This window comes from Anguilla anguilla, chromosome 14, assembly GCF_013347855.1.
Source record: "Anguilla anguilla isolate fAngAng1 chromosome 14, fAngAng1.pri, whole genome shotgun sequence".
In the NCBI taxonomy this organism is placed as follows: domain Eukaryota; kingdom Metazoa; phylum Chordata; class Actinopteri; order Anguilliformes; family Anguillidae; genus Anguilla; species Anguilla anguilla.
Genome location: NC_049214.1, coordinates 22,999,472 through 23,025,213, shown reverse-complemented (window position 1 = coordinate 23,025,213; position 25,742 = coordinate 22,999,472). Strand labels below are relative to the sequence as shown.

The 25,742-nt window shown below is 47.4% G+C and overlaps 4 protein-coding genes across 4 annotated transcripts in view; all 4 read left to right on the top strand.

Moving 5' to 3' along the window:
* Positions 1–156: 156 nt before the first annotated feature.
* Positions 157–4,058, top strand: surf2 (surfeit 2). The gene is made up of 6 exons (XM_035390802.1): positions 157–368; positions 693–844; positions 1,016–1,119; positions 2,994–3,176; positions 3,592–3,737; positions 3,944–4,058. Exons 1-6 carry the CDS (start codon positions 294–296, stop codon positions 4,034–4,036), a joined length of 753 nt encoding a protein of 250 aa, XP_035246693.1. The 5' UTR covers positions 157–293; the 3' UTR covers positions 4,037–4,058.
* Positions 4,059–5,476: 1,418 nt separating this feature from the next.
* LOC118213457 lies at positions 5,477–10,549 on the top strand. Its single transcript, XM_035392458.1, has 2 exons — positions 5,477–5,656; positions 6,583–10,549. The coding sequence occupies exon 2, from the start codon at positions 6,656–6,658 to the stop codon at positions 8,471–8,473; it is 1,818 nt and encodes a 605-aa protein (XP_035248349.1). The 5' UTR covers positions 5,477–5,656; positions 6,583–6,655; the 3' UTR covers positions 8,474–10,549.
* A 515-nt stretch (positions 10,550–11,064) lies between these two features.
* On the top strand, positions 11,065–22,207 carry surf4 (surfeit 4). The gene is given in 7 exon segments (XM_035392401.1): positions 11,065–11,306; positions 18,017–18,203; positions 19,528–19,604; positions 19,991–20,034; positions 20,277–20,397; positions 20,399–20,464; positions 21,007–22,207. Coding segments are annotated over 7 exon segments (810 nt in total). The 5' UTR covers positions 11,065–11,258; the 3' UTR covers positions 21,274–22,207.
* A 2,096-nt stretch (positions 22,208–24,303) lies between these two features.
* Positions 24,304–25,742, top strand: part of ass1 (argininosuccinate synthase 1) — a 32,064-nt gene continuing 30,625 nt past the window's right edge. The window contains exons 1-2 of the mRNA XM_035390058.1: positions 24,304–24,328; positions 24,584–24,647. The gene's annotated coding sequence lies outside the window, so the exon portion shown is untranslated. The remainder of the gene's footprint in view (positions 24,329–24,583; positions 24,648–25,742) is intronic.

Below are 25,742 nucleotides of genomic sequence, written 5' to 3'. Positions count from 1 at the left end.
TATGATATACGCTCTATGTGTGAACTATTATTTCCATCGATTAGCACCATAGAAGAAGAGTTACTTCCGTTACGTCAGAGAACACCGATTTGACGCGAACTGTTTCGGGATCAGCGTGTCCCCACAGGGTCCTTACCTCATTAACTATGTGAAAAATATTAAACTGATCCAGAGTCAGGCGCAGAGCTCAGGGAACGATATTTTCTCCACCGCCTCCTCTCTCCACGTGTGTCCTGATCTGACAAAGTTTGTGGGTAGCACAGATAAAATAGTATCTTTTCATATCAAATATCATGGAAGAGATACCCGCAGATGTGCGTTCGTTCATACAAGACCATCCATTTTTACAACTGACAGACGCTAAAAAGGTGAGTTCCTTCCGCGTTTTCTTACCAGCAAGAAAGATCGCAGACTAGCCTGGAGACGTTTACTGTATGCCCATTGTAGCTTGTCAGACCCTTTAGCATGTAAATGTCATGTATGTTGATTGTTAGCTCGATAACAAGACAGCAAGTAAGTGTATCACGGTTTTATTATTAAATTTCAACAGAGCGTCATACGCACCTGTTAAACTCATTGACCCAGTAGCTGGCTATACATCTGCATGACTGAAGCTCATTGTTCGGATCTTGGAATAGTTTTATTCGATTAGTCGTTAATATTGTTTTATGTGTAATTAATGTTCTCCTTAGGTTAAATGCACGTTAAATGGACACGAGTTTCCGTGTAATCTAAAAGAACTCCAGGACTTCACATCTGGGAAGAAGTATCTAAAGCTAAGCGCAGTCGCCCAGTTCAACTACAGTCAATATGAACCACACGTGGTGCCAAGCACCAAACAACCGTGAGTTTATTTTTGGACCATGTCTGTCCGTTTACGGAAGCGGCATGCTATTCACATCGTGAATTGTAGACATAGTTTTGTTATATAGAAATCAGAAGTCGAGACTTGACATGACTGTGAATAGTTGACTGTTTTAACCTTGCAATCGCTACTATGTATGCTTCCCCTCAGAAATCACCTTTTCTGCAAGCTTACTTTGCGGCACATCAACCGACTTCCACACCATGTTTTGCGTCATATCAACGGGAAACGGTACCAACGAGCCTTGCAGAAATGTGAGTGGATCCGGTAAATTACACCTTTTAACGTACGAAAAAAACTGAAAACATGTCACATTCCTACATGTGATGACATACCTTTATATTGTAGCCACGTTACGATTTACAGAGCAATTGGCAACAACCGTGTAAATGACTTGAGGTTTCGTTCTTAATGAAAGTAAGAAAAGAGACGCATTTGCGGGAGAAAATTGTTTGACATTTTTATTAACTTTTTTTTAAATGTGATCCATGTGCAGAACATACAGTTGAGGCCAAAAGTTTACATGCACCTAGGCTAAAGACATTCAAACCCAATTTTTCACAACTCCACACATTTCATGTTACCATACATTTCCTTTAAGTCAATTAGGGTATCTACTTTATCTCCATAAGAGGTCCTTTCAAAATAATAGCTAAGACAGATTTATTTAAGCTTTTTTGTACTATATCAGATTTTTAGTGGGTCAAAAGTTTGCATACACTTTGTTAGTATTTGGTAACATTGCCTTTTAATTGCTTAACTTGAATTAAACACTTGGGGTAGCCTTCCACAAGCTTCTCACAATTTTTTCCCATTCCTCCTGACAGAACTTGTGTAACTCAGTCAGGTTTGTGGGCCTCCTTGCTCGAACACACTTTTTCAGTCAAGTCTAAAAATTGTCCATGGGATTCAGGTCAGGGCTTTGTGATGGCCACTCCAATACTTTCACTTTATTGTCTTTAAGCCATTTTGTTACACTTAGAATCATTGTCCTGCTGGTTGCAACCAAGTTTTAACTTTCTAGCTGATGTCTTGAGGTGTTGCTTCAGTATTTCTAGATAATCCTCCTTCCTCATGATGCCATCGATTTTCTGAAGTCCACCAGTCCCTTTTCCAGCAAAACACCCCCACAACATGATGCTGCCATCCCCATGCTGCACAGCTGGGATGTTGTTCTTTGGATTAACAGCCTCACCCTTTTCCCTCCATACATAGCACTGATCATTATGGTCAAACTGTTCAATTTTTGTTTCATCTGACCAGAGAATACTCCTCCAAAAGACTAGGTATTCATCCTGGTGATCACCTGCAAACTTCATTCTGGTTTTTATATGCTGGTCTTGGAGTAGTTGCTTCTTCCTTGCGCGACAACCTTTCAGGCCATGGCGATGCAGGATTCTCTTAATGGAGGATATAGATACTTTGGTCCCTGATGCCTCCATCTCCTTCATTAGTTCCTTTGTTGTTGTCTTGGGGTTCAGTTGAACCTTTCAGACCAAAGTTTGTTCAGCCCTGGGAGTTAATTTGTGCCTCCTTCCTGAACGATGCAGTGTCCCAAGATTTTAATATTTGCATACATTTGTTTATGCAGATGCTCGTGGTACCTTCAGGAAATTGCTCCTAAGGAGGAACCAGACTTGTGGAGATCCACAATTTTTTTCTGAGGTCTTGGCTGAGTTGCTTGGACTTTCCCATTGTATCAAGGGCAAAAAAGCAGTGGCTCTAAAGGTAGGCCTTTAAATACAGCCACAGGTGCCAATTAACTCCTAATTATGACAATTAGCCGATCAGAAGCTTCTAAAACGTCATTACATCAACTTCTGGAATCTTCCAGACTGTTTAAAGAGACAGTCAACTTGGTGTATGTAAACTTTTGACCCACTGGAATTCTGATATAGTGAATTAAAGCCGAAATAAATCTGTCTAATCGATTATTTTAAAATTACCTCTGATGTGAACAAAGTAGATGCCATAATTGACATGCCAAACAAAAATTTATGGTAACATGAAATGTGCGGAGTTGTGAAAAACTGATTTTGAATATATTTAGCCTAGGTGTATGTAAAATTATGGCCTCATCTGTAACAGCTTTTTACCTTGCTGAACACCCCCCCTCCCCCGCCTTCAGATGAGGAGTGCGTGCGAGAGGGCGTGGCCTTTGTTCCCGCCAGCCTGAGACAGAAGAAGCCCAGACACACGGGGGAGGGGGAGCGCGGCCGCCACTCCAAGCGCGGGAACGGCTTCTGGGAGCCCAGCTCCAGCGGAGGGGAGGGCGAGGACTCGGACGACAGCATGAGTGACCTGTATCCATGTAAGCATCGCGCCATTTAACGTATTATCGCGCTTTCATTTATCTCTCTTTTTACACCGTCTTTATTGTACTAAATTTGCGTTTTATATGTTAAAACACACACAAACATACACATCCACACACACACACACACACACACGGTCTTCCAGATCGTGTCTTGACTTTGACAGTTCTACATCACTTCCATTTCTTTAAGACGTTTCTGGCTGTGGACATGTTTGTCTTTTACTCACCAGGTGGATTCCATTTACCTGGTGCTCTACCCGTGCAGTCAGCATATTGGTCTTAGTATACGGGTACAATGTCAAAATGTCATGGTTAGACTGCTTAACACTTGTAGCTGAATTAGGGGATAGAAGGGGTCTTTGTGATGACATTGGGTGTTTTAGCGGCGGCCATTTTGATGTCTGCACAGCCACCATTTTCACTTCGAAGAAGCCGGAGGGCGGAGAAGGGGAGATAGCGGAGGTGGAGGGCAGTGACAGCTTTCAGACCGACAGCGACGATGAGGAGGCCTCCCCAATGGAGGTGGACAAACAGGCACCGCAGAAGCGCAGAAAGGTCAGCTGGTGTCACCGTCTTCCATGTTCTAGAACTCTTCCTCATCATCGTCTCCCGTGTTCTAGAATTTTTCCCCGTTCTGTGTTGGTGTGCATTTGAGGTTCTGGTCAGAGTTCCATAAGATGGCCAGAAACAAGTTGCAAGTTATTCTTTTTTTTTTGGAAATGAGAGCTAGCATTTCATGGTTTTGTGTTTGCTCTCCACAGGCACAGACAGCTGCATTTAAGAAGAAGTTCAAGAGTCACAATAAGAAGAAAAAATGGTTTAAGAAAGGTGGAACGGTAAAAAATGGAAAGTAATAAAATGTTTGCTTGGTCATCATTTAGGCCTCTGACATTTTCATTGTCATCACTGTTTTGGTCTACTGAAGACGGTATGTAAATGTGATTTATGTGTCAAAATAGTATAATTATATACTATACGGATAATTAAATAGTGTCCAGACCCAGTTCTGTATCCTGTAATTCAGTTGAAATTAGCAATCTAACCCTAGCAGATGACAAGAAAGCGTGAACATTATCAAGAAGCAAGATGTAATGATTTGATCGTAACAGATTTATTGCATTTACTAGCCATATAAATTGTCATCAGATTAAAAAATTTTAGTATGTTAAAAAACAAATATGTGCAGTTAACATATTTTAGTTATTGGTAAGCATGAATGATGAATGTCTCACTAATGCATGAGTAATGTTGATTAAGACGGATAAATATTTAGCTGCCATGAACACCACCTGTGTGCCTAATAAAGATTACCCAGCATGCTCCTTAATGAAGAGGCTGTGTCAGCATCTTGCAGCTGAAGGACTGAATTACAGGTTATAGAGCGTGTTCTCCTGAGGACTTGTGAACTGATTAAAGCAGTGTATTTTACCACCACTGCACCGGGACGAGTAAACAAGGTAACAGTGTCACACATTTCAGAGGAATACCATACATATGAAATTTCAGTTGGAGTAAGACTCAAGACACTGAGAGATTATTTGGTGGGGGGTGGGGGGAGCGGGGGGGGGGCATAGAATAGAGCATAGATGTATGCGATCAAAATGAATTTGTTGTGACCAATAAGATGTCTGCCATTTAAAAGATGCAATTAGCTTATAAATTAATTTCTTGTTTAAAGACACAATTTTAAAAAAATAATAAAAAATACATTTATAAAAAATAAAAACAAAAACATGTCTAGTAAGCTGCACTTTGAATAACAGTGCAAGAATAGGCTTGTCCCTGGTGCAGAAGTTTAAAAAGGAACACTGCAGAAGCAGGGGACTTCTATCATAAATTAAAAAATAAGGAAAACCAATGAAATCTTTGAACAATAGTTTTGTTTTAGGCACACTGCTGGTGCATAAAATAAACTTAAATCAGTGGCACAAAACCACAGAGTGATGCAGCACAGGATATAGGATGCAATTAGTCATATTAGCACTAGTGCAGTAGGGGCAGTCGGGCGAAATTCAAAATTATATTATTCTTCCTGTGTCTGGGACACAGACCGATCATTTGGTCATCTTCGGGACTAATAAATATATGCATCCAACAAATAATCTGTAGATCTTCGAATAGGGCATTCGGATTCGGATACAACCTTTATAACCTACGTTATGATTCACATCCACGCCTGTGATCACATGCCCGTGTTCAGCAGTTGTCTACGATCATGAAAATGCACTTCTTGTACGTCGCTTTGGATAAAAGCGTCTGCCAAATGAATGTAATGTAATGTAATCACATCCTCGCACACGGAGGCCTACGTAGGGAAACGAAGGAACCACGACTAAGATTACGCGACTGTTGTTGTCCAGCGCACTCTGAATGACGACAGAGCAGCGCCTGGCGGGGGTTGTCGCACATCGAGTTTGTGTTCGATGTCCTGAACAAAATAGAATAGCGGATCAAAGCTTTGCGTTGATTTAACGGTAAGAAGATAAATATCGCTGTATTTACGGTGCATCTTTTGCACGAAGTAATCCCATTTCCTTGTTACTGAAACCAAGCAGCTAGCTGGTTTGTAGCCAGACGTCTGTTTAACAGAGCTCGTGGCCGACGGATGGTCAACAAACAGGAATTGCGGGAGGTAGCCACACAATGGATACAGTTTTCTGCTATGAACTCGGCATGTAGCTAGCTACGCACCTTGTCCATTAGGTTAGGCAGCAGCCATTAAATGCTAATGTGCACAATCTATGTGAAATGTGTAATATTTACAGCATTCCAGATTTCAAGACAGGCGAAATATTGTTTTCTCTCTACACCTAACAAGCTAACTTGGCTAGCCGCATATAGTAATGTATTGAGGTGCGGTCTGTGACACCGGCCGTATCTTAGCTAGCTATTTAACTTCTACCCTTAGTAATGGTGAACAACCGTTGTAGCGAGGTAGCTCGTGTGTTTTTGGAGAGTGCAGCTGTTCATGTTAATAGCTATAGCATCAAAGATAACGTGGCTACAAGTTGGTTTTTATTCGTTACTGAATATTGGAATCGTTAGCATACACATTTGGTCTCTTCGCTCCTACATTATCATTGCCCACAAATGCTATGTAAGTGGATACGGAGACCGCACATTTTAGACTAAATTTGTGTAGTTAATTTCTCAGAATAAGGAAAAAGACAGAAGCACCTGTACGAAATAATGTCAATATGCCTTTGTTGGCCAAATTCCTCTTAAAAGCCATATAATGCCCGTGCACACACATTATAATCTAAGATTTATCCCTGCTTTGCATTTGTGTATAAATGTGATGTTTTCATCTCGAGCTACATTATTTCATGATCGTGACTGTGGATGATTTCATGATTCTGTGATTACACATAGCTGCCTTTTGTCTTTGTCTCTGCAACAGAAACCGCACTCTTTGGCGCATTTGAAAGTCCACAAGTTGCAACCCAGCTGGGCCTCCCTCCCCATTGCACGCCATGGCGACCGCTTCCCCTAGGTTCACCTGGTGCACCTGTCGCAAACACAAGATCCCTTCCAAGGACACCCACGAGCTCTGCTTGCACTGCCTGGGGATCCAGCACGCCAAAGAGGCGGTGCTGGAGTACGGCAAGTGCCCTCACTGCGCCAAAATGGACTGGAGCACCTGCATCAACCGGCTCACCAAAGTGCAGGAGGTCATCTACCGGGAGAACCAGCTGAAGAAGAGCGAGGCGGCTCAGTCCGAGTCCCAGCCCAAGCCCGAGTCTTCCCTGGTCCCCGTCAGCGAATCGAAAGCGAATAAAGATGCACCGCCCGTCGCGCCCACCCCGGCGCCCATGGGTGCCACGTCAATGCCGCCGTCCACCGTCCCGGTGATGTTCACCATCCTGTCCCCGCCCCCCGCGCAGATGGAAGCCAATGGCAGCGTGCTGAGGGGCGCTCGCGCGCCCCCATTGGCCGTTCAGCAGCCGGCCGCCGCCGGCCTGGGCCAGTCGGGGGCGGAGCACGCGCGGGCGGCGCACTCCTGCAAGCGAAAGCACTTTTCGGCGTGCCACTCGCGGTGCTCCAAGCGCCCGAAGCGGGGCCACGGGAGCCACCGGCGCAGACGCTCCCCCTCTTCCTCGTCCTCGTCTTCCTCCTCGCCCTGCTGGAGCGGCTCGGAGTCCTCCTGCTCCCGGAAGAAGGGGAGGTCGCGGCGGGGTCGGGCGGAGCGGCAGCAGGGCCGGCTGCTGGAGGTGGTGCAGCAGAAGCTGGAGGCCCAGCAGCAGGCGGTGCAGGCCCAGTGGACCCTGCTGGAGAAGCGCATCGAGGCCCTGGAGAAGAGGGGGGCGGAGCCTACGGGCACGGTCGCCGCCCCCTCCGCGGCCTGCGCCACGGCCCCGGTGCCCGGCTCTTCGCAGGGCGGGGAGCGGGAGGCGGAGCGGAGGGCGGAGTCCGGGCCGTCCGCGGACGCGCCGGCGAGGGAGCCCGCCATCTCCACCGTGGTGAAGCTGGAGGAGGAGCCGGTCACGGTCACGGCGGGCACGGAGAGGGAGGAGGGCAGCGAGGGGGACGCCGAGGACGCGCCCCTGCTCCCCGACGACCCCGTCTCCAGGCAGGACGTCCTGTCGGCCTCAGAGCTGCAGGCCCTCATCGGCCGGGCCGCCAAGTACCTGGGCGTCACCTTCCCCAGCACGTCGACCGGGTCGGGCTCCTTGGACCCCACCATGGTGCCCGAGTTCGAGGACCTGGTCCAGAGCACCTGGCCCAACCCGGCCAGCTCCCAGCCCTTCCGGGAGGTGTTCTCCAAGATGTACCGGCTGCACGAGTGCCAGGCCCCGGCCTACGACCGCATGCCCCAGGTCAACCGCTTCATGTCCGCCATCTTCCAGGCCGTCAAGCCCACGGAGAACAAGGAGGCGTCCGTGCCCGCGGAGCGCTGGCGCTTCACCGAGACGCTGGCCGAGAGGGTGTACCAGACCGCCGGCATGCTGGCCAGGACCGCCAACTACCTGCGCTACCTGTCCGACTACCAGAAGCGGCTCCTGGTGGAGATCACGGAGGAACGGTCCGCCCAGCGGTTCTTGACCGTCCTGAACGAGCTCAAGCTGATCGGGGAGTTCACCTTCCAGCTGTCCTCGCACCAGGCCGAGCTCTCCGGCCGGGTGATGGCCTCCTCCGTGGCCGTCCGCCGGCAGATCTGGATGGCGAAGACCAACTACACCGACGCTTTGAAAGCCACGGTGGCGGATCTGCCCTTCGTCGTCAGCCACACCTTCGGAGCTGGCACAGGCTCTGCTCCCAGCGAACCCGTGTGCAAACAGGAAGCACTGTGAGCACAGAGCCAGCACAGGAACTGCTCCCAGTGAGCCCGTGTGCAAACAGGAAGCACTGTGAGCACAGAGCCAGCACAGGCTCTGCTCCCAGCGAGCCCGTGTGCAAACAGGAAGCACTGTGCGCACAGAGCAAGCACAGGAACTGCTCCCAGTGAGCCCGTGTGCAAACAGGAAGCACCGTGAGCACAGAAACCCCCCGGAAACATTAGCCCCACTCACTTGCTGGCTCAGTTTAGAAGCTCCCTCAGAAGTGATGGTAGTACATGTTTCGACCACCAGGGGGCAGAAAAAGCCAACTGAGAAGTTCTTGTTACCTGTTTTTTTTACATTTACAGAAAATCAATGACTACTGTGTGGACTTTAGCTTTTGGAGAGTAATGATGTCTGTTAATGTAGCACCACAAATTGTGAAAACTCCAGTTAATTATGTTGAGGTGACTACCTTTGAATTAAATGGTTGTTTAAATTTAATTTTAAATGATTCAAGGCCTTGGACCAATTGTACTTAATTGTACTTGTACAGTTCTACTTGTTTTTCAAAAACGTGACATCTAAGTAATAATGAGCATTGTGGAACAATAATGTCAACACCTGTCTGAAACGGGAGATTTAAGCCTTTGATTTGAACACATTGCAGCTTCCTGTACTAAAATGCATTTGATTTTGTTCATGTTTTGTTACATAACATTATGAAGCAGTCAGGAAGTACTGTATGAAAGTTATAAATGAAAACCTGCTTAAATGTTAAATTAGTCAGAAACAGTAATGTGCGTACATTGAATCCAATATTAAATGTGTACCTCGAACAAATTATAAAGGGTTTATTCAAATAATGCAAATTCAAGTTTGATGACATTTTTACTGCAATTTATAATATGACAGAAACAGTCAAGTGATTATTTTAATAGAAAATGTTATTTGTGGAGTAACTGAATGTGTTCAGTAATTAAATCTGACAAGCATTTCACAGTCAAGTTTCCCTTGTTTTCAAATCTTCCAAGTTGCTAGCTGCAAGGTGGAATATGATGTGTCCTCATTTAAAATGTTGAAAATTAGGAAATCAGAGTTAAGCTATGAAGCTCTTATATTTATATTTATAGGCACTCCCTTTATGAACTGGATTGGCACTGTACCTTACTTTATAACGAATTCCATGTGTTGCATGTAGAAAGAACTTTTGTGTACCAAACAGTCTGTCTACTCTCACATGCAGTAATATTTTTTAAAATGTGTCTCTCTGCTATGTTCTAAAGGAATAGTTCACATTCTGGGGTTTTGTGATTGTATTAAGTTTTAGTGTATGTTTTAAGTGGGGTCAGACAGTTTCTGTGCAGAGAAATATATTTGAGGTATTCACAGAAGTTGCAGATGTCCTGCTGGCTTTACAATGGCAGGTAAAGGAGTATACGCTTCGGGTAACTCCGAAGCAAGTTGTACAGCTTTGACCTCCCGTATTGAACCCCATAATGCCCCTATACCAGCCATTTTATACTGGAAGGTCATTAGAAATGTAGGTTACGTTTGTGAAATATTCTTAATTGCATGCAAAAACTGTGTGGGCCAACTGAAAATGTACACTAGAACTGAAATGACTGCGTGGGCCAATTGAAAATGTACACTAGAACTGAAATGACTGCGTGGGCCAATTGAAAATGTACACTAGAACTGAAATGTCAAAATTAACCCCTGAAAAAGCGAACTACCCTTATGGCTTTTGCCCTCCCCTGTTTCATTGTTTAGTGCACAGTTTTGTAGCATTGGAACAGGTGCATGTTGTGACTACACCATTTTTGTGTCAGGGTTGTAAAAATGTATTTTAGACATGTTTGTGCATCTTGACGATACCACTGGCAGTCTTGTCCTGGGGGAGTCCTCTAAATACCGTCTGATCTTATCCTGAATTTTCTAACCTGAGGTCACACAGACGATGGGGAACAGCGGGAAAGTGTTTTAGTCTAATGGTTTGGGGCACTGGTAGTAGGCCTCATCCTTTTTTTTTTTTTTGTATATGCATCTACCTCATGTATTTTTTATTAGAATGTCTTGTGTTTTACCTGTAATAAAATGTTACTTTTATTTGGACTGACTTTTATCCCTTCCATGCTTTGGAATGACTTGACACCTGTAGGCACACTTGACAGTGGTGGCAAATCATCTTCATTTGTGTTTGTCATCATCTTTACAATATTAGTAGCTATGTCATTTAATATGTGCTATTGAAGATGGATTTTGAATTGGACTTTGGAGTGTTTGATGTGTACTTTAGCTAGAAACCCGAAATGATGTCTGAATTACAAATAGGCTTGCCATATTGGTTGTTTATGTTGATGAAATGATAAACTAAAGCAATTAGCAATTCTTGCATGGTAGATAGCCATAGTTTAGTCTGGGTTTGGGGCAGGACCTCTCGTATTGACAGCTAGCTACATGAAACGCTGGTAAAATACCACTTGCTTGGTCAGTATTAGTTATTGTTGAAATGATTTCATGGCTGTGGGCAAATTCATTCAATTCCGAAAGTAGCACTGTGATGAATCACAAAAAGGCCACTTTTGGATCAGCATACGTGGCACACCCTGGCCCCTGGAGCTCACGAGCGGTAGTCAGCGCGGCGCAGCGCATTGTGGGGCGGAGGCGGCCTTTCCTGGTGAGGCAGGCAGAGACAGACAGCTTCGCGACTGCGGGGCTGAATTCTACGAGGGAAACCGATATAAGTTAGCGACTCAGGGGGTGTCTTCGCTGCACTGGTGTTACTTCAGCACCGAGCCACATTAAAACCCGAGACATGGCACAGGAAGATTTAATGAGTACCGCCGAGGACGTGGCAGACCAGGTGAGCACACGGGCCCCCGGCGACCGCTAAGCGGCGAACATGAGTGTTGAGACGAGCTGTGGTCAGCTAGCAACCATTTGAGCCCCAATTTGAATGCCGGCGCTGCAGCAAGACTCAGCCTTTGCTTCGTCTGGTTCACGCTGAGTCGCAGGCGGGTTAGGGTTAGCTAAGCTGCTGTTTTTCTGGCCAGCGGAAAGGTAACTTAGTCGGGTTAGCTTGATAGCAATCTGGGGCTTCATGGTTACCGACGCTCGACCACTAGCCCCCAATGACAGCGGTTCATTTTGCCTAGGATTAGGAAGCCGTCCACTTGTTGGGTACAAGCCGAAACTATCTGAAAATATCCAACATAGCCAACGAGAACATTATTTGTAAGCCGAGAACGTAGGTGTCTGTCCTGCTAGTCGCTAACTGCTCAGTGAAATGGCACCGCTATGTTTGCTAGCTACATAACGTTTGCAGCTTAACTGTTAGCTTAGCTTAGCTAGCCTGGCTAAGAAAAGAAAGAGTTGTCGCATAACTCACATTTCAAGGCAAAGTTAGCTTAGTCGGTGTCACCAGTGATAAAGAATGTATAGCCAGGCGGCTGGCTATAAACTCAACCGCAGTTATACGGATCTCAGCAGTAGTTATGAATGGGATCAATTTCTATAACGTTAAAGCTAACTTGTTAGCTACGTAACGTAAATAATTAGCTAGCTCACATGCTTAGGCTAACTATAGTTGGTAAGATCTAGCGAGTATGAAGTTGGTTACTATAGCTAGCTTGTTAATAATGTTCTAGCGTTTTAATAACATTGAGCATTTAGCTAGATGGTATCTGTTTTGCATGTTGTGCTTGTCGACATGAAATTAAGTTTAATTAGACAATTTTTAGCTAGGTAAGATAGCTAAAAGTTGCTGGTTAACTCACTCAAAATGAAACCGTTAGACAAACGCTAGATGACTTGCATAAGACTTTCCAAACTACTGACATATGTTGCACTAAACCAGATAGATTTTTAAAATTGTTGTCATTTGCCTTTGGCTGTATTTAGTTAATAAAAACGCGAAAGTCGGTGGAAACCAGCCCTACACGTCATTTTTTTTGGGGGTGGGGGGGCGGGGATTGTGAAATAGTAAAATCGTGACTGTTTCCTCACGTCATGCCGCCGGACCACCCCCCCCCCCCAACCCTAAAATAAATAAATAAATAGAATAATAAAACAACATGCTTATCTGGACCAAGCGCACTGAAAGGTCATTTTCAGAGACTTTAGCTACACATACTGTATACTAAATTCAAGAGCCACTGGCCTCCTCAACAACAAAGTGGTGCAAACTTGTCCGAGTTCAGCCTGGTGTTTCGCCAGCAGGCTTATTCAAAGCCAGTTGCACGTTATGTAACTTTAAATGCGGAGTGCTCAATGGTGCTGTGCCCAACTGGATTTGAACCCGCAGGTCAATAATCCTTAAATACTCCACAGCGGTACCTCTAGCGCATACTGGAGTAAAATGGAGGCCCTCTCCAGGCTCAGATAGTAAGACATTGCGCTGGCGGTCGCGCCCCCAGCTGGTGTAGACGTGTTTAGCTTAGCGTTATGTCTGCAGCACTTGCTGTGTGGCCGTATTTGGAATCCCCTGGAGATTCTTTGGTCTATATGCGGAGAGCCGTCTTTCACTTTAGTTCAGTGAGCTCCACCCTCCCTTACGCTGCCATGCCTGGCAATTGCAAGGGCTTGTGTGTGTACACACGCACACACATACACTCACACACGCACACACATACACTCACACACGCACACACATACACTCACACACGCACACACGCACACACATACACTCACACACGCACGCGCACACACACACACACACACAAGCACACACACATACATACATACACTCACACACGCACGCGCACACACACACACACACACAAGCACACATACATACATACACTCGCACACACACGCATGCATTCATACACACGCACACACATACACTCACACACGCACGCGCACACACTCACACACACAAGCACACATACATACATACACGCACGCGCACACACACACACACACAAGCACACATACATACATACACTCGCACACGCACGCACGCACACACACACATGCGCACCGCACGCACGCATTCATACACACGCGCCGCACGCGTGCAAGCACGCACGCACACACACGCATTCACACACACACACATGCGACGCAAGCACACACGCACACACACGCATTCACCCACACGCACACCGCACGCACGCACAAACACGCGCACATGCATTCACAAACACACACACACACACACACACACACACAAACATGACATAATATAAAACTGCTGAGAATTTGTAAAAAATCTCAGCAGAAGGTTAGGCAGCGCTGTCTGTGTATAAGCATTCATTCTGTGTCACATTGGGAGGATATTCCCACCTCCAGTGCTACACCCAGAAATTACAAAGGGGAGCGGCTCAGCTTACAGGCTTACAGAGCAACCTCACAGGAGCAGCGGGCATTTAATGCGGTCAAAAATGCGTCGGATGCAAAAGGTGGCTGATCCCTCTGTGACTCGTGTTTGCATCGCATGCTTGTAAGTTGCTCTAGAATTTGTGGGTGTGTGTGTACGTGTCTGCGGACCTACGTACGTCCTTTGAGTTTGCGGTGTCTCGTCTACAGTTTTCAGTGGGAATGAGCGCTTAAGTTGATGTTTTTTTGTAGAGGAGAATTTCCGTTGTTTAAAGGAAACATTAAGCGTGGAGCTCGGCTCAGCCCGGCTCGGGTGGTTTTTAACGGGTTCCTGTGTTTTTGGGGAGCAAGAGAAGGCAGATGTTTTAATGAAAGCAGCGGAGCTAACACAGAAATTAAAATTACAGCTGCTGGGTGGTGAGAAGGTGTGGCTGTGTGACATCCAGAGTTTTCAAGAGGGTGCGAAAATGAAGTTCTTTTTTTGTTTTGGATAATTCCGGTTTGTCTGCCGTACATTCCCCCCCCCCCCCCAATAGGGTCTCCCTTCTTTTCACCTTTAGCTCCTATTCAGACTCACTGCCGCATTTCACAGCTTTGTGCTCCCTCAGCGCAGCAGGTGTTTTGTTTTTCTGATGGTTACCTGCTTTTCATCGTAGGTAAATCATACAGCCTCAGGGTAGAATTGGATCGGTTTGGATGATGATTCGTTCGCTGGCTGAACACTGGCAGAGCAATATGATAGGTGCTCTGCAGACATTGCAGTGAGCGACCCTCTGGGAGTCAGTCTCCAGCCTCTAAAGATTTGATAAAGGATCTTTGTGGCGAGGCTTTTCAGCCTGCTCGGTCGCACATTAGCAACGCAGCCCGCTGTGACCCACTTGGCAGAACCTGGCTTACTTGCCGTGTGCCGGTCGGCCTGTCTCTGGGTAAGAAAAGATCTCCTCAGGACATGGGTGGCGTGAGGGAAGAGTCGATACGTAGGGCCGCGTTATAGAAAAAAAACAAGGTCTTTCTCTTCCTCCGTTTCCCACCCGATTAAACTCACCAGGTCTGGACCAACAGGCCCCTGAGTCCACCTGTCCTCTCTGCTCCTGTAAATTTAGGCCATAGCGAGGCATTGACTGAGCACAGACCACAAGGAGCATCGCGTGTTTCTGAACACAGCCCCTCATTGACGGTAGAAGACGCAGCCTAAAACTAGATCTGGAAATGTACTAGACAATTTTTAAATGACTACGGTCAGAATTATGCAGGCCACTGCACGTGAGAACTTAACCTCAGTCAACACAAATATAGCTGAGGCTAATAATAGGATCCCATTCTGACAGAGCACACACCGCTGGGCTGTAGTACGCGCTACTGGCCTGTGCCAGACTGAGAGGCGCACGGCAGCCTGTGGAACGCACCGATTGGCCGCTGAGCTTCCCATTCATGAAAGCCGGGGGAGCGCATGTGGGACTTGTTGAACCGTGATTGGCCGCTCGGACTTGGCAGTGCTGATGTGGACGGTTTGGTGGGCGGGGCCGAGGGAGTAGAGCAGCCCGCTCGTGATTGGCTGGGGCTCTCTTGTTCTGCGCTGAGATTAGAAGGGAGCAAGTTTTTTTATTTTTTTTTTACACTTGTCTGTGTTGTGAAATAAAGGCGCTTTGGACTGGTTAACGGTCCAAGAAAATAAGTAATTGAAATACTATGGATGACTTGGCTAGCTTTATGTTTTTTTTTAAATGTTATATTTATGGTCTGTTACAAATTTGTTTAGTCTTGTTATGTTTTTCTTAAACAACATTAAATATTAGCTGCTTTACTGACAACACGAGTACAGCGTAAATATTTGACATCTGTGTAATCAAGTCCTGTTGGGTTTGAAAATCTTTTTCATGGAGACCGGAGCAAGAACGCAGACCTGATGTTTTATGACTGTAGAAGGGGATGAAAAATAAGAACTGTTTTTCCAATACCGTTGGTAAAAAGATATGGAACAGTGCTGAACTGTTCGATGGATTGAGACCTTTTTAGTACTGCAGTTCCAGTGAGGCGGGGGAACTTTTTCAGCATGTGTAAGGAGTTAATGTTTTTTTTTTAAATGTTTTTTTTTTGGGGCTTTTTCAGTTTAATTTGACAAATCAGTGTAGAGAGACAGGAAGGACTAGGAGGAGAGAGAGGGAGAGACGTGCGACAAAGGGTCGGCGGTCGGACTCGAACCGCCGACGCCACGGCTCGCAGTGAGCATGTGCAAAGCGCTCTACAGGCTACGCCACACGAGGCACTTCGGAGTTAATGTTTTTAATGGAGTCCTGGGCCTCACGCCTGCTCTTTCGAAAGGGGAGCCGTAGAAGCATGCGGCTGCATGAGGGTGTTCGATGCTCATTTGCATTTTATAATGGCAGACCTGTGCCATCCCTGTCTTATAGCGGGAGTACCCTGCAGGGTACAAATGTTGTAAATGAAGCTTTCGGTCGGCAGAAATAGGTTCTGCAGTCATTTCCGCAGAACGAAGAGCGTTTTTCTGGGACAGGGAAGGCAAAACGAGGTCAGGTCAGTCGGGCGTCTGTTCTTGTTGTGTTTGCTCAATACGGAATTCGTAATGTGGCTGAGAGGCCTTTATCCCCTCTTAGAAGCATTGTCAGGAAGTGGTTAGATAATTTATTTCCTGTTTTCTTGAAATGCAGTCTCTCATGTCTGAGAGAGAGCCCTTGAACTGACTCTGTTGAGGAGCAGAGACCTGGCGTGGTGTCACTCCTGCTCACAGTGCAGGTGACTTACTGAGCTCGCAGGAAGCGGCTCTGTGCTGCTGCTGTTGCGCTCACAGGAAGCAGCTCTGTGCTTATGATGCCTTACGTTTTTAGGGATTTTGGCTGGCTGTCATTAGTGTGGTGTAAATGAATAGATTCAGCCTTAAATGTGCCAAACATGGCTCCCCAACAGATATATTTTGGCGGCTGAATTTATCTTTTATCTTCTCTTTCTTTCTGCTAACGATCCGGGTCTTCCAGACAGTTCCTAGTGTTTGAGTGTAAGCTTCTCTTTAATGGTCACTTAAAGAGACCATTTAATGGTGCGTGTGTGTGTTTGTGTGCACGTGTGTGTGTGTGTGTTTGCCTAAATTAGTATTCATACACAGGAAATGTCGCACGTGGGAGCACTATGCTGTGTGCTGAAAGGGCCTGTTATCCACAGAGTGATAAACGTGGGCATGTTAGGGGGAATAATCTAGATTTGACTGGAAAAATTTGACTTGCATAGAGCCTGAGCAATCAGTGGCTTAAGGGGGTTTTACACATCCAGCTAGACTCGCTGCAGGGCAATACTGCATATATGTAAAACGGAGACGGTCTGCACTGCCCCACGCTGACGTTGCACTGACAGGGCAGGACTAAAGTGCTTCTGGGGGTTTTTGAATTTGGAGAAAAGGGAAATAAGGGACTTGGTACAGCCTGCAGTACTGACACAGCTCTTTCAGGGTGAGAGTACAGCCTGCAGTACTGACACAGCTCTTTCAGGGTGTGGGTACAGGCTGCAGTACTGACACAGCTCTTTCAGGGTGTGGGTACAGGCTGCAGTACTGACACAGCTCTTTCAGGGTGTGGGTACAGGCTGCAGTACTGACACAGCTCTTTCAGGGTGTGGGTACAGGCTGCAGTACTGACACAGCTCTTTCAGGGTGTGGGTACAGGCTGCAGTACTGACACAGCTCTTTCAGGGTGTGGGTACAGGCTGCAGTACTGACACAGCTCTTTCAGGGTGTGGGTACAGGCTGCAGTACTGACACAGCTCTTTCAGGGTGTGGGTACAGGCTGCAGTACTGACACAGCTCTTTCAGGGTGTGAGTACAGCCTGCAGTACTGACAGCTCTTAGGGGGAGTGTACAATCTGCAGTACTGATGCAATATAACCTGAAGTTTGCCGTTTCGATTCCCAGGTTAGGCCACTGCAGTTGCACGATTGTGCAAGGTACTTAACATAAGTTGCTTCAGTATATATCCAACTGTATAAAGTGGATAGCATGTAGAAATGCTAAGTTGTGTAAGTGCTAAATGCCCGTGATGTAATATAAAGTATGCCCAGGCCTGAACCTGCAGGGGTGTTACGCTTACCACTAAAGTATGCAATAATGATTTAAGGTTATGCAGTTGGAGATTCCTTTCATTTCTGCATCTCCGAGCCCTTTCTAGTGAAATTATTTTTTAGAGGGGGGTGGTGTCAGCTGGGCTGGGTCTTCCTGTGATGCTGATACCCTCTCCCCTCCTTCCACAGTTCCTCCGCGTGACGAAGCAGTACCTGCCCCACCTGGCCCGGCTGTGCCTGATCAGCACCTTCCTGGAGGACGGCATCCGCATGTGGTTCCAGTGGAGCGAGCAGCGGGACTACATCGAGGCCACCTGGAGCTGCGGCTACTTCCTGGCCACCTGCTTCGTGCTGCTCAACCTCCTGGGACAGCTTGGTGAGCGGGGCGGGGCAGGGCAGGGTGGGGGGGCAAGGCGGGATGGGGAGTGCTGGGGCTCGGGGATGGGGGGGCTGGGGGTCGGGGGTGGGGCGGGCTGTGGGTCGGAGGGTCTTTTGAGGGTAACGAGACCAGGGGATGCAAAAAGGTGTTGAGGTGGTGTTGTTCATCTCGACACTAGAATATTGGTTGATGTTGCCTCTTCCAATTGGTCTAGACCAGTGGTAGCCAGCCCTGTTCCTGGATATCTACCGTCCTGTAGGTTTGCCCTCCAACCCTAACAAAGCACCCCTCATTCAACAGCTAGAGATCTGCATTGACATGCTAATTAGTCAAGTCAGTTTGCCAAACTAGGGCTGAAATTAAAACCTACAGGACAGCAGATCTCCAGGAACAGAGCTGGTTACCACTGGTCTAGAAAAGTCCATGTGATACATCTCAACAAACTGTGTCCGTGTGGGTTCTGTGAATGACTTGTGGGATAGGAAACATTAAAAATGCAAGGGACAGTTTTTTCTAAACTGGGAGTGTTGAGGCACTGGAGAAGTCTAAGGGAGCACTGGGAGTGTTGAGGCACTGGAGATGTCTTAGAAGCGCTAGAAGTGTTGAGGCACTGGAGATGTCTTAGGAGCGCTGGGAGTGTTGAGGCACTGGAGATGAGAGAGTTGGCACTGGGAGGGTTGGCAATGGGAGCGTTAAGGCACTGGGAGTCTTAAGGCATTGAGAGTGTTGGAGGCACTGGGAGGGTTAAGGCACTGGGAGGGTTAGCGCTGAGAGATTTGGCACTGGGAGTGTTAAGGCACTGGGAGGGTTAGTGCTGAGAGATTTGGCACTGGGAGTGTTAAGGCACTGGGAGGGTTAGTGCTGAGAGAGTTGGCACTGGGAGTGTTAGCGCTGAGAGAGTTGGCACTGGGAGGGTTGGCACTGGGAGTGTTAAGGCACTGGGAGGGTTAGTGCTGAGAGAGTTGGCACTGGGAATGTTAGCGCTGAGAGAGTTGGCACTGGGAGGGTTGGCACTGGGAGTGTTAAGGCACTGGGAGTGTTAGCGCTGAGAGAGTTGGCACTGGGAGGGTTGGCACTGGGAGTGTTAAGGCACTGGGAGGGTTAGTGCTGAGAGAGTTGGCACTGGGAGTGTTAGCGCTGAGAGAGTTGGCACTGGGAGTGTTAAGGCACTGGGCGGGTTGGCACTGTGTGAAGGGCAGGACTCTCCACAGCAGCGGGCAGGTTTGTGTGCTCACTGAGGTTTCTCTTTCTCTGAATGCCAGATTTGCTTGTGTGTACAAAACAAAACAGTAAACATATCGCATTCCCCTCCCCCACACAGGTGGCTGCGTCCTCATCCTCAGCAGGAACTTTGTACAGTATGCCTGCTTTGGGCTGTTTGGAATCATCGCTCTTCAGGTGAGTTCTGAAGACCATTACATTACGTTACAATACATTACATTACAGTACATTACATTAAATTAAATTACAGTACAGTACATTACACTACATTACATTTCAGCACATTACAGTACATTAAAGGCATTTAGCAGACGGTCTTATCCAAAGTGACTTCCGCATCTTTCTCAGTTTTACATAGTAAATCCATTTACTCCGCTGGATGTTTTTACTGAAATTCAGGTTAAGCACCTTGCTCAAGGGTATAGCAGCGGTGTCCTACCTGGGAATCAAGCCTGCAACCTTGACCTGCGATTGAAAGAATTCTGCCAGAAAATAAAACCAGAATAAGTGATTTTTTTTTTAAAGTTGTTTTGTGTCATGGGTACCCTTTTGTTTTCTTTCAGACTGTAGCCTACAGCATTCTCTGGGACCTGAAATTTTTGATGAGGTGAGCATTGCAACCCGTAAGACATCAGCCTCGACATCTGCCTTGCAAATGTGTGTCCGGGATGTTTTAGAACCACCTTTTTAAACCCCTGGTAGTTCAGCCTGAAGTGTAATATTGAGGTCTTGAGTGAGACGTTATGTCTATCTGAAATCCACATGCTCAGATTTTTTGTATTTATTAATATGGAGCGATTGATGGGTGGTTGTCCTACCCCCCCGTCTCCTGTCCCCCCACCCCCCCAGGAACCTGGCGTTGGGCGGCGGCCTGCTGCTGCTGCTGGCGGAGTCCCGCTCGGAGGGGAAGAGCATGTTCGCGGGGGTCCCCTCCATGGGCGAGAGCTCCCCGAAACAGTACATGCAGCTGGGGGGGGCGTGTTCTCCTGGTGCTCATGTTCATGACCCTGCTGCACTTTGACTCCAGCTTCTTCTCTGTGAGTGCCTCCGCCCTGTCCGGCCCCCCTGCTAGGCTCAGCCCCACCCCCTCCGTGACTCGGCCCCGCCCCCTGCTAGGCTCAGCCCCACCCCCTCCGTGACTCGGCCCCGCCCCCTGCTCTGCTAAATCCCCTCCCCTGCTTGGCTCGTCCCCACACCTCTCTCACATTAAAAATTCCAGGAAAAAATCTAAATGTTAATTCGGGAGGATGCTCTACTTTCTCCTGATGGAATTAGCGGAACTCTTTGAGTGAGGGGAGATTTATGCAGTTATTTATCTGTGGAACACACAAGGACTGAGTGTGATGTATCATGTGAACAAGGTAGATGAGTAGCTGTAGTGTGTGGCAGTGTGTCTGTCTGTGTGTGAGAGAGTGTGTGTGAGAGAGTGTACATATGAGATTGAGTTGGACTGTGGTTTGTCAGGGTGTTTCTGAATGTGGAGGTGGGCAGTGCTCAAGGGGTGCCTCCCGCTCCCCTAACCCCAACCTGTGGAGTGCCTCCCGCTCCCCTAAACCTGACCCGTCCTCCTGCTCCTCAGATCCTGCAGAACATGGTGGGCACGGCCCTCATCGTCCTGGTGGCCGTCGGCTTCAAGACCAAGCTGGCGGCCCTCACGCTGGTGGTGTGGCTCCTGGCCATCAACGTCTACTTCAACGCCTTCTGGACGGTGCCCGCCTACAAGCCCATGCACGACTTCCTGAAGTACGACTTCTTCCAGACCACGTCCGTCATCGGCGGCCTGCTGCTGGTGGTGGCGCTCGGGCCGGGCGGCGTGTCCATGGACGAGAAGAAGAAGGAGTGGTGAGCCCGCCGGGCCTCGCCCCAAAACCTTCGCCGAAACCTCGCCCGGGACACGGGGGTTGGGGGGGACCCCGGCGACCCGGTACCTGCATCGTCAAAACACCGCAGTGACGGCATGCTCCGTCTCTGTCTCTCTCTCTCTTTCTCTCCCCCTCTCCCCCATCCATTCTTCCAGCCGTTACTTTTGTTTGTTTTAATTATCTCGGAAGAATTTTTTTTATACGTATGTATTGAACCCCACCTTCACTGAGATGCCAAGAGAAAAAAAGTGACTAAATTACATACATCAGGGTGAAAGGAGGCTCCTTTCTGTGGTGGTGCATGGGTGGTGTTGCCATTTTCCTTTTATGGTTTTGTTTGTTTGTTTTCCTCTCTCTGTACATCAGCACTGACACCAGCGCCCCCTGTAGGACACTGCAGGCCATTTCAGAAAGCGTTCGTAAATACTTCTTTTCAACGGGGGGCGTTTTGAATGCATCTTGTGTCTGTTTTTGGCTATTTTAACTGGAAATGCTCCCCCCCTACTCAGCAAACCAGAGCCATCTTTATTTTTGTGTTTAGGGAGGAAGAAGGAAGAGAGCGGGTGAGAGTGGGGGTGGGGTGGGTGGGAGAAACCTCCCGAAATAGCAACGGTTTCCTAGGCCACAAACGCACATCTTTCCTTTTCCTTTTCGACGGTGGACGCCTCTCGATCTCCGTATCGATGTCGACGTCCCGCAGCACTGAGGACTGTGTTCACGCTCTCTTCCGGAAGGTTCCGAGCCCGTCCGTCAAAAGAGCCCCGCCAAACCCCGCCGCTCGGCGTGCCGGTCTTTCAGAGCCCTCCGGTTTTAGGGACGGGAGCCATGAAAACAGGAGAGGGGGGTGCGTCGTGTACCCCTTTTTCAAAAAATGTAGAAGTATAACAAAAAAAAAAAAAAAAAAAACGAATTTGGCCTCTCTATTAAAAAATCTCTATTTTTATGCTTAATTTTTGTTCCGCTGCCTTTTGGAAGTCGGTGCGCTCCGGCACGAACGCGCGGTTCTTCCCCGGTGACCGGCGGCGCTTCGCCAGTCTCCGACCCGGCCAGGCGAGAGTTTTACAGTCCGTCAGTCGCCATGTTGCGCACGCCCCCCCCACAGCGAGACGGGCGGCACTTCAGCCCCCCCCCCCCCCTGCTGAGCCCTGCGCCGCCCCCCCCTCCCCCTCTTCGTTTTCACACCTGTGACAGCTAAAGAAACTGTGTACGGATTATCAGAAGTTTATATTGTATTTTTTTTTTTTTTTGTTTTTTTTTTGGAAGTCATTGTAAAGGAAAGAATTAAAAAGGTAAAAAAAATGCTCCGTCAGTGTGAAATATGTTGCTTCCATGTTGCGTCTGATTGTGAGTGTTAGGTACCCGTCGTGGATGTGGATGCAAAGAGTATTGATACAGTGAGCTTTGATGCAGTCTGTTCTTGACTGGAAATGCAGATTCACTGTAAAAACAGGGCTCTCCTGGATGCCTCATGGTGTGCAGACCGTCAGAACGGGCCCCAGGGCCTGGTGTCGAACCCGAGTGCCGGCCGTGGCCGAGCCCCTGGCTCGTGGGTGTTTTGAGCCCTCGGCACTGACTTCCAATCAGCCGCTGACTGTGAGGCAGGTCCCGCCCTCCAAGAGTATCATCCAATCACCACAAACCCCCACCCGCTAGGGTTACATTTTCTTAAACAAAGAACGCGCCAAAAACGACCCGTTTCTGATACTTATGAGAACTAAGTGAGGCTAAGTTTGGCTACATGTCTCCAAGCGCTTAGGGTTTAGCAGAAAGGTTTTATAGCGTAGTGGTTAGAAAGGAAACAGAAGAACTTTGAATGCAGGCAGGGTTTGAGGTGATTGGTTCATACTCTTGGAGGGGTACCTCAAAGGCAGAAGCTGATTGGAAGTCAGTGCACAGGGCCGAAACGCCAGCGAGCCCAGCCCTGCAGCACTGCCCGGGGAGGAAAGGTTTCGTTCAGCTTGTATGAGCGAGAATTATTGCTCTCTGGCGACCCCTGCTGGTCGATCGGGCGCCCTCCCGTTGAGCAGCGCATGATGGGTCTTCCTCCGACTCGCGTCTGTTTGAGCCGGACCAGGAGAGCGTTCTCCCGAATCGATAACGGAGGTCACAACAGTTGGCCCCGATAAACACCATTTGGAGAAATAAATAAGGGGGGGAGGGGGACACAGAAGGAGTGGCAGCTATGCTTTCCTCCTCTGCTGCTGAGTCATTCTGCTTATAAGGCGAAATTGCCTGAAGACCAGGACAGCCATATCGTCGTGTGTACAGTTTTATTTTCTGAGCGTCAGCTGGGAGAAAAGATGAAAGGTTGTGGCGGAAGTGAAGTGCATTCTGGGATACTCTCTCCCGCTGTGCTACATGGCTGCCGTTGAGTCGAATTCAAATCTCCAGTCCTCTCAGGGGCACTGCACCACTCGCATGTTGCCTTGCCTGTGCGTTCATTTTAATGCTGACAAATGATCAGCTGCGTAACTCCGGATCCACCCGGGGGCCCGGTCCACCTCCACCTTGAAGCCCAGTGCACCTCCATCCTGAGGCCCGGTCCACCTCCACCCGGGGGCCCGGTCTACCTCCACCTTGAGGCCCCGTCCACCTCCATCCTGAGGCCTGGTCCACCTCCACCCGGGGCCTGGTCCACCTCCACGCCACTCACAGAGTCAAGCAGATGCCACCTGGGGACGGGGGGGGGGGGGGGAACAGGTGAGTGATGATTTCAAATAGGGTCGCCCAAACGGCCTATGAGAGTGCTGGCCGGGATTCCAGCTGAAAATTCTATTCCATGAGTGTGATGGCCAGCCTGAGTGTACACCAAGCTTCTTGCATGTATGCTCTGCCGGTGTGTATGTGTGTGCGCGCGTATGTGTGAATACAGTACGTGTGTGTGTAACATGGTTAATAATGATTACACTTGCCATTGTACCAGAGGTGTATGTGTGTATTTTGGGTCTAGTGTTCTGTCACTTTAAAATACTTGTGTAGTTGCCTTTAAGGCAAGTGTGCACGTTACGTTCTTTCCAGTTTAACTTGCCCATGCAAGAGGTAGGTCACGTTTTAACATTGTGCCGATTATTTTAAGAAATTTTTCATATTTGTTCACAATTATATCGATATATCAATGCATATGTACCTAAAGGAGTTTAGATATGGACAAAGGCTTTTGTGCATTTGTAGATTTGTATATCCACTATATCTGTTCTACGAACTGCGGCGAACGGCATGTAGGCTATGTTGCTAGCTAAGTTAGCCACTTACCAGGCCGTGTGTGTGGTAACATGAATGTTTCTACATTTTTAGATCACCATTGCTGAAGATACATGTTGAGAACATTCCAGTGATCGCACTGTTTGTCTATCATCAGGTACATATGTATGCTGTAATTGATATTGTTGGTTATGTTGCCCAGTTGAACTTGCCCGTGCAAGCGATCACCATTGCTGAAGATACATGTTGAGAACAGTCCAGTTATCTCAGAATTTATCAGAATAAATCATCTCGACTGGGAATTCTGGTTTGCGGTGCTTTTACACAGCACAACGCAAGATCAAGCCTGTTACAGGTGCATGTGAGTGTGTGTGTATTTACAGTATGCGTGTGCATGTGAGTGTGTGTGTATTTACAGTACGCGTGTGTGTGTGTGTGTGTGTGTGTAACACTGTAATGCCTTTCCTTTACAGGGTGTGCAATAATTTGTTTTTCAGGCCTTTTCTCTGGATTACCAATTCTTATCAATACGCTTTTAAATTCCAGGCACAGATTTATAAACAGGGCCTACATTATTTCTGCTGAGAATTGTAAGGTGCCGTTACAGCAGCACTAGTTTCCCTCCAAATTACAGACAGGGCTTCAGTGAACAAATGTGTTCTCTCACCGTGGGTCAGAGTCCCAGAGCCTTACAAAGGGCTTTGTACCCTTCTCCTAAACTTTGAACCAAATGCCTCCAAATTCATTGTATTCACTGCAGAGGTCTTCCTTGGCTTCCTTGGCTTCTCTCTGTTTAATGATGTTCCAACAGTTAATTTTGGTTAGCTTTAGGTTTGCCCCCTGTCTCTGATTTAATTTTTCTTATTTCTTAGCCTCATAATGGCTTTCTTGACCTTCATTGGCACAATGGTCCTCATGTTGACAAACAGCAATAACAGACTACAGAGGCAATCAAAAAGCTTGATACAGCATTCAAAACTGCCCACTTTTTCTCTCTCTTATTCAGTTATTACTACTATATTATACTTCAGAGTTTAAAGTTAAATGTTCAGCAATTATTTATTATTATTATTATTATTATTATTATTATTGTTATTGTTATTATTATTATGCTGCCTTGACATAGCCTCGTCTTCTGGAAACACTAAGTGATTGATGGACAAGAAACAGCCACCTTGTCACAGGCACCTTGTCCCTGTATGATGGGCCATCGCATTGTAAAAAGCTTACCAGGGTATAAATAAATAAACAA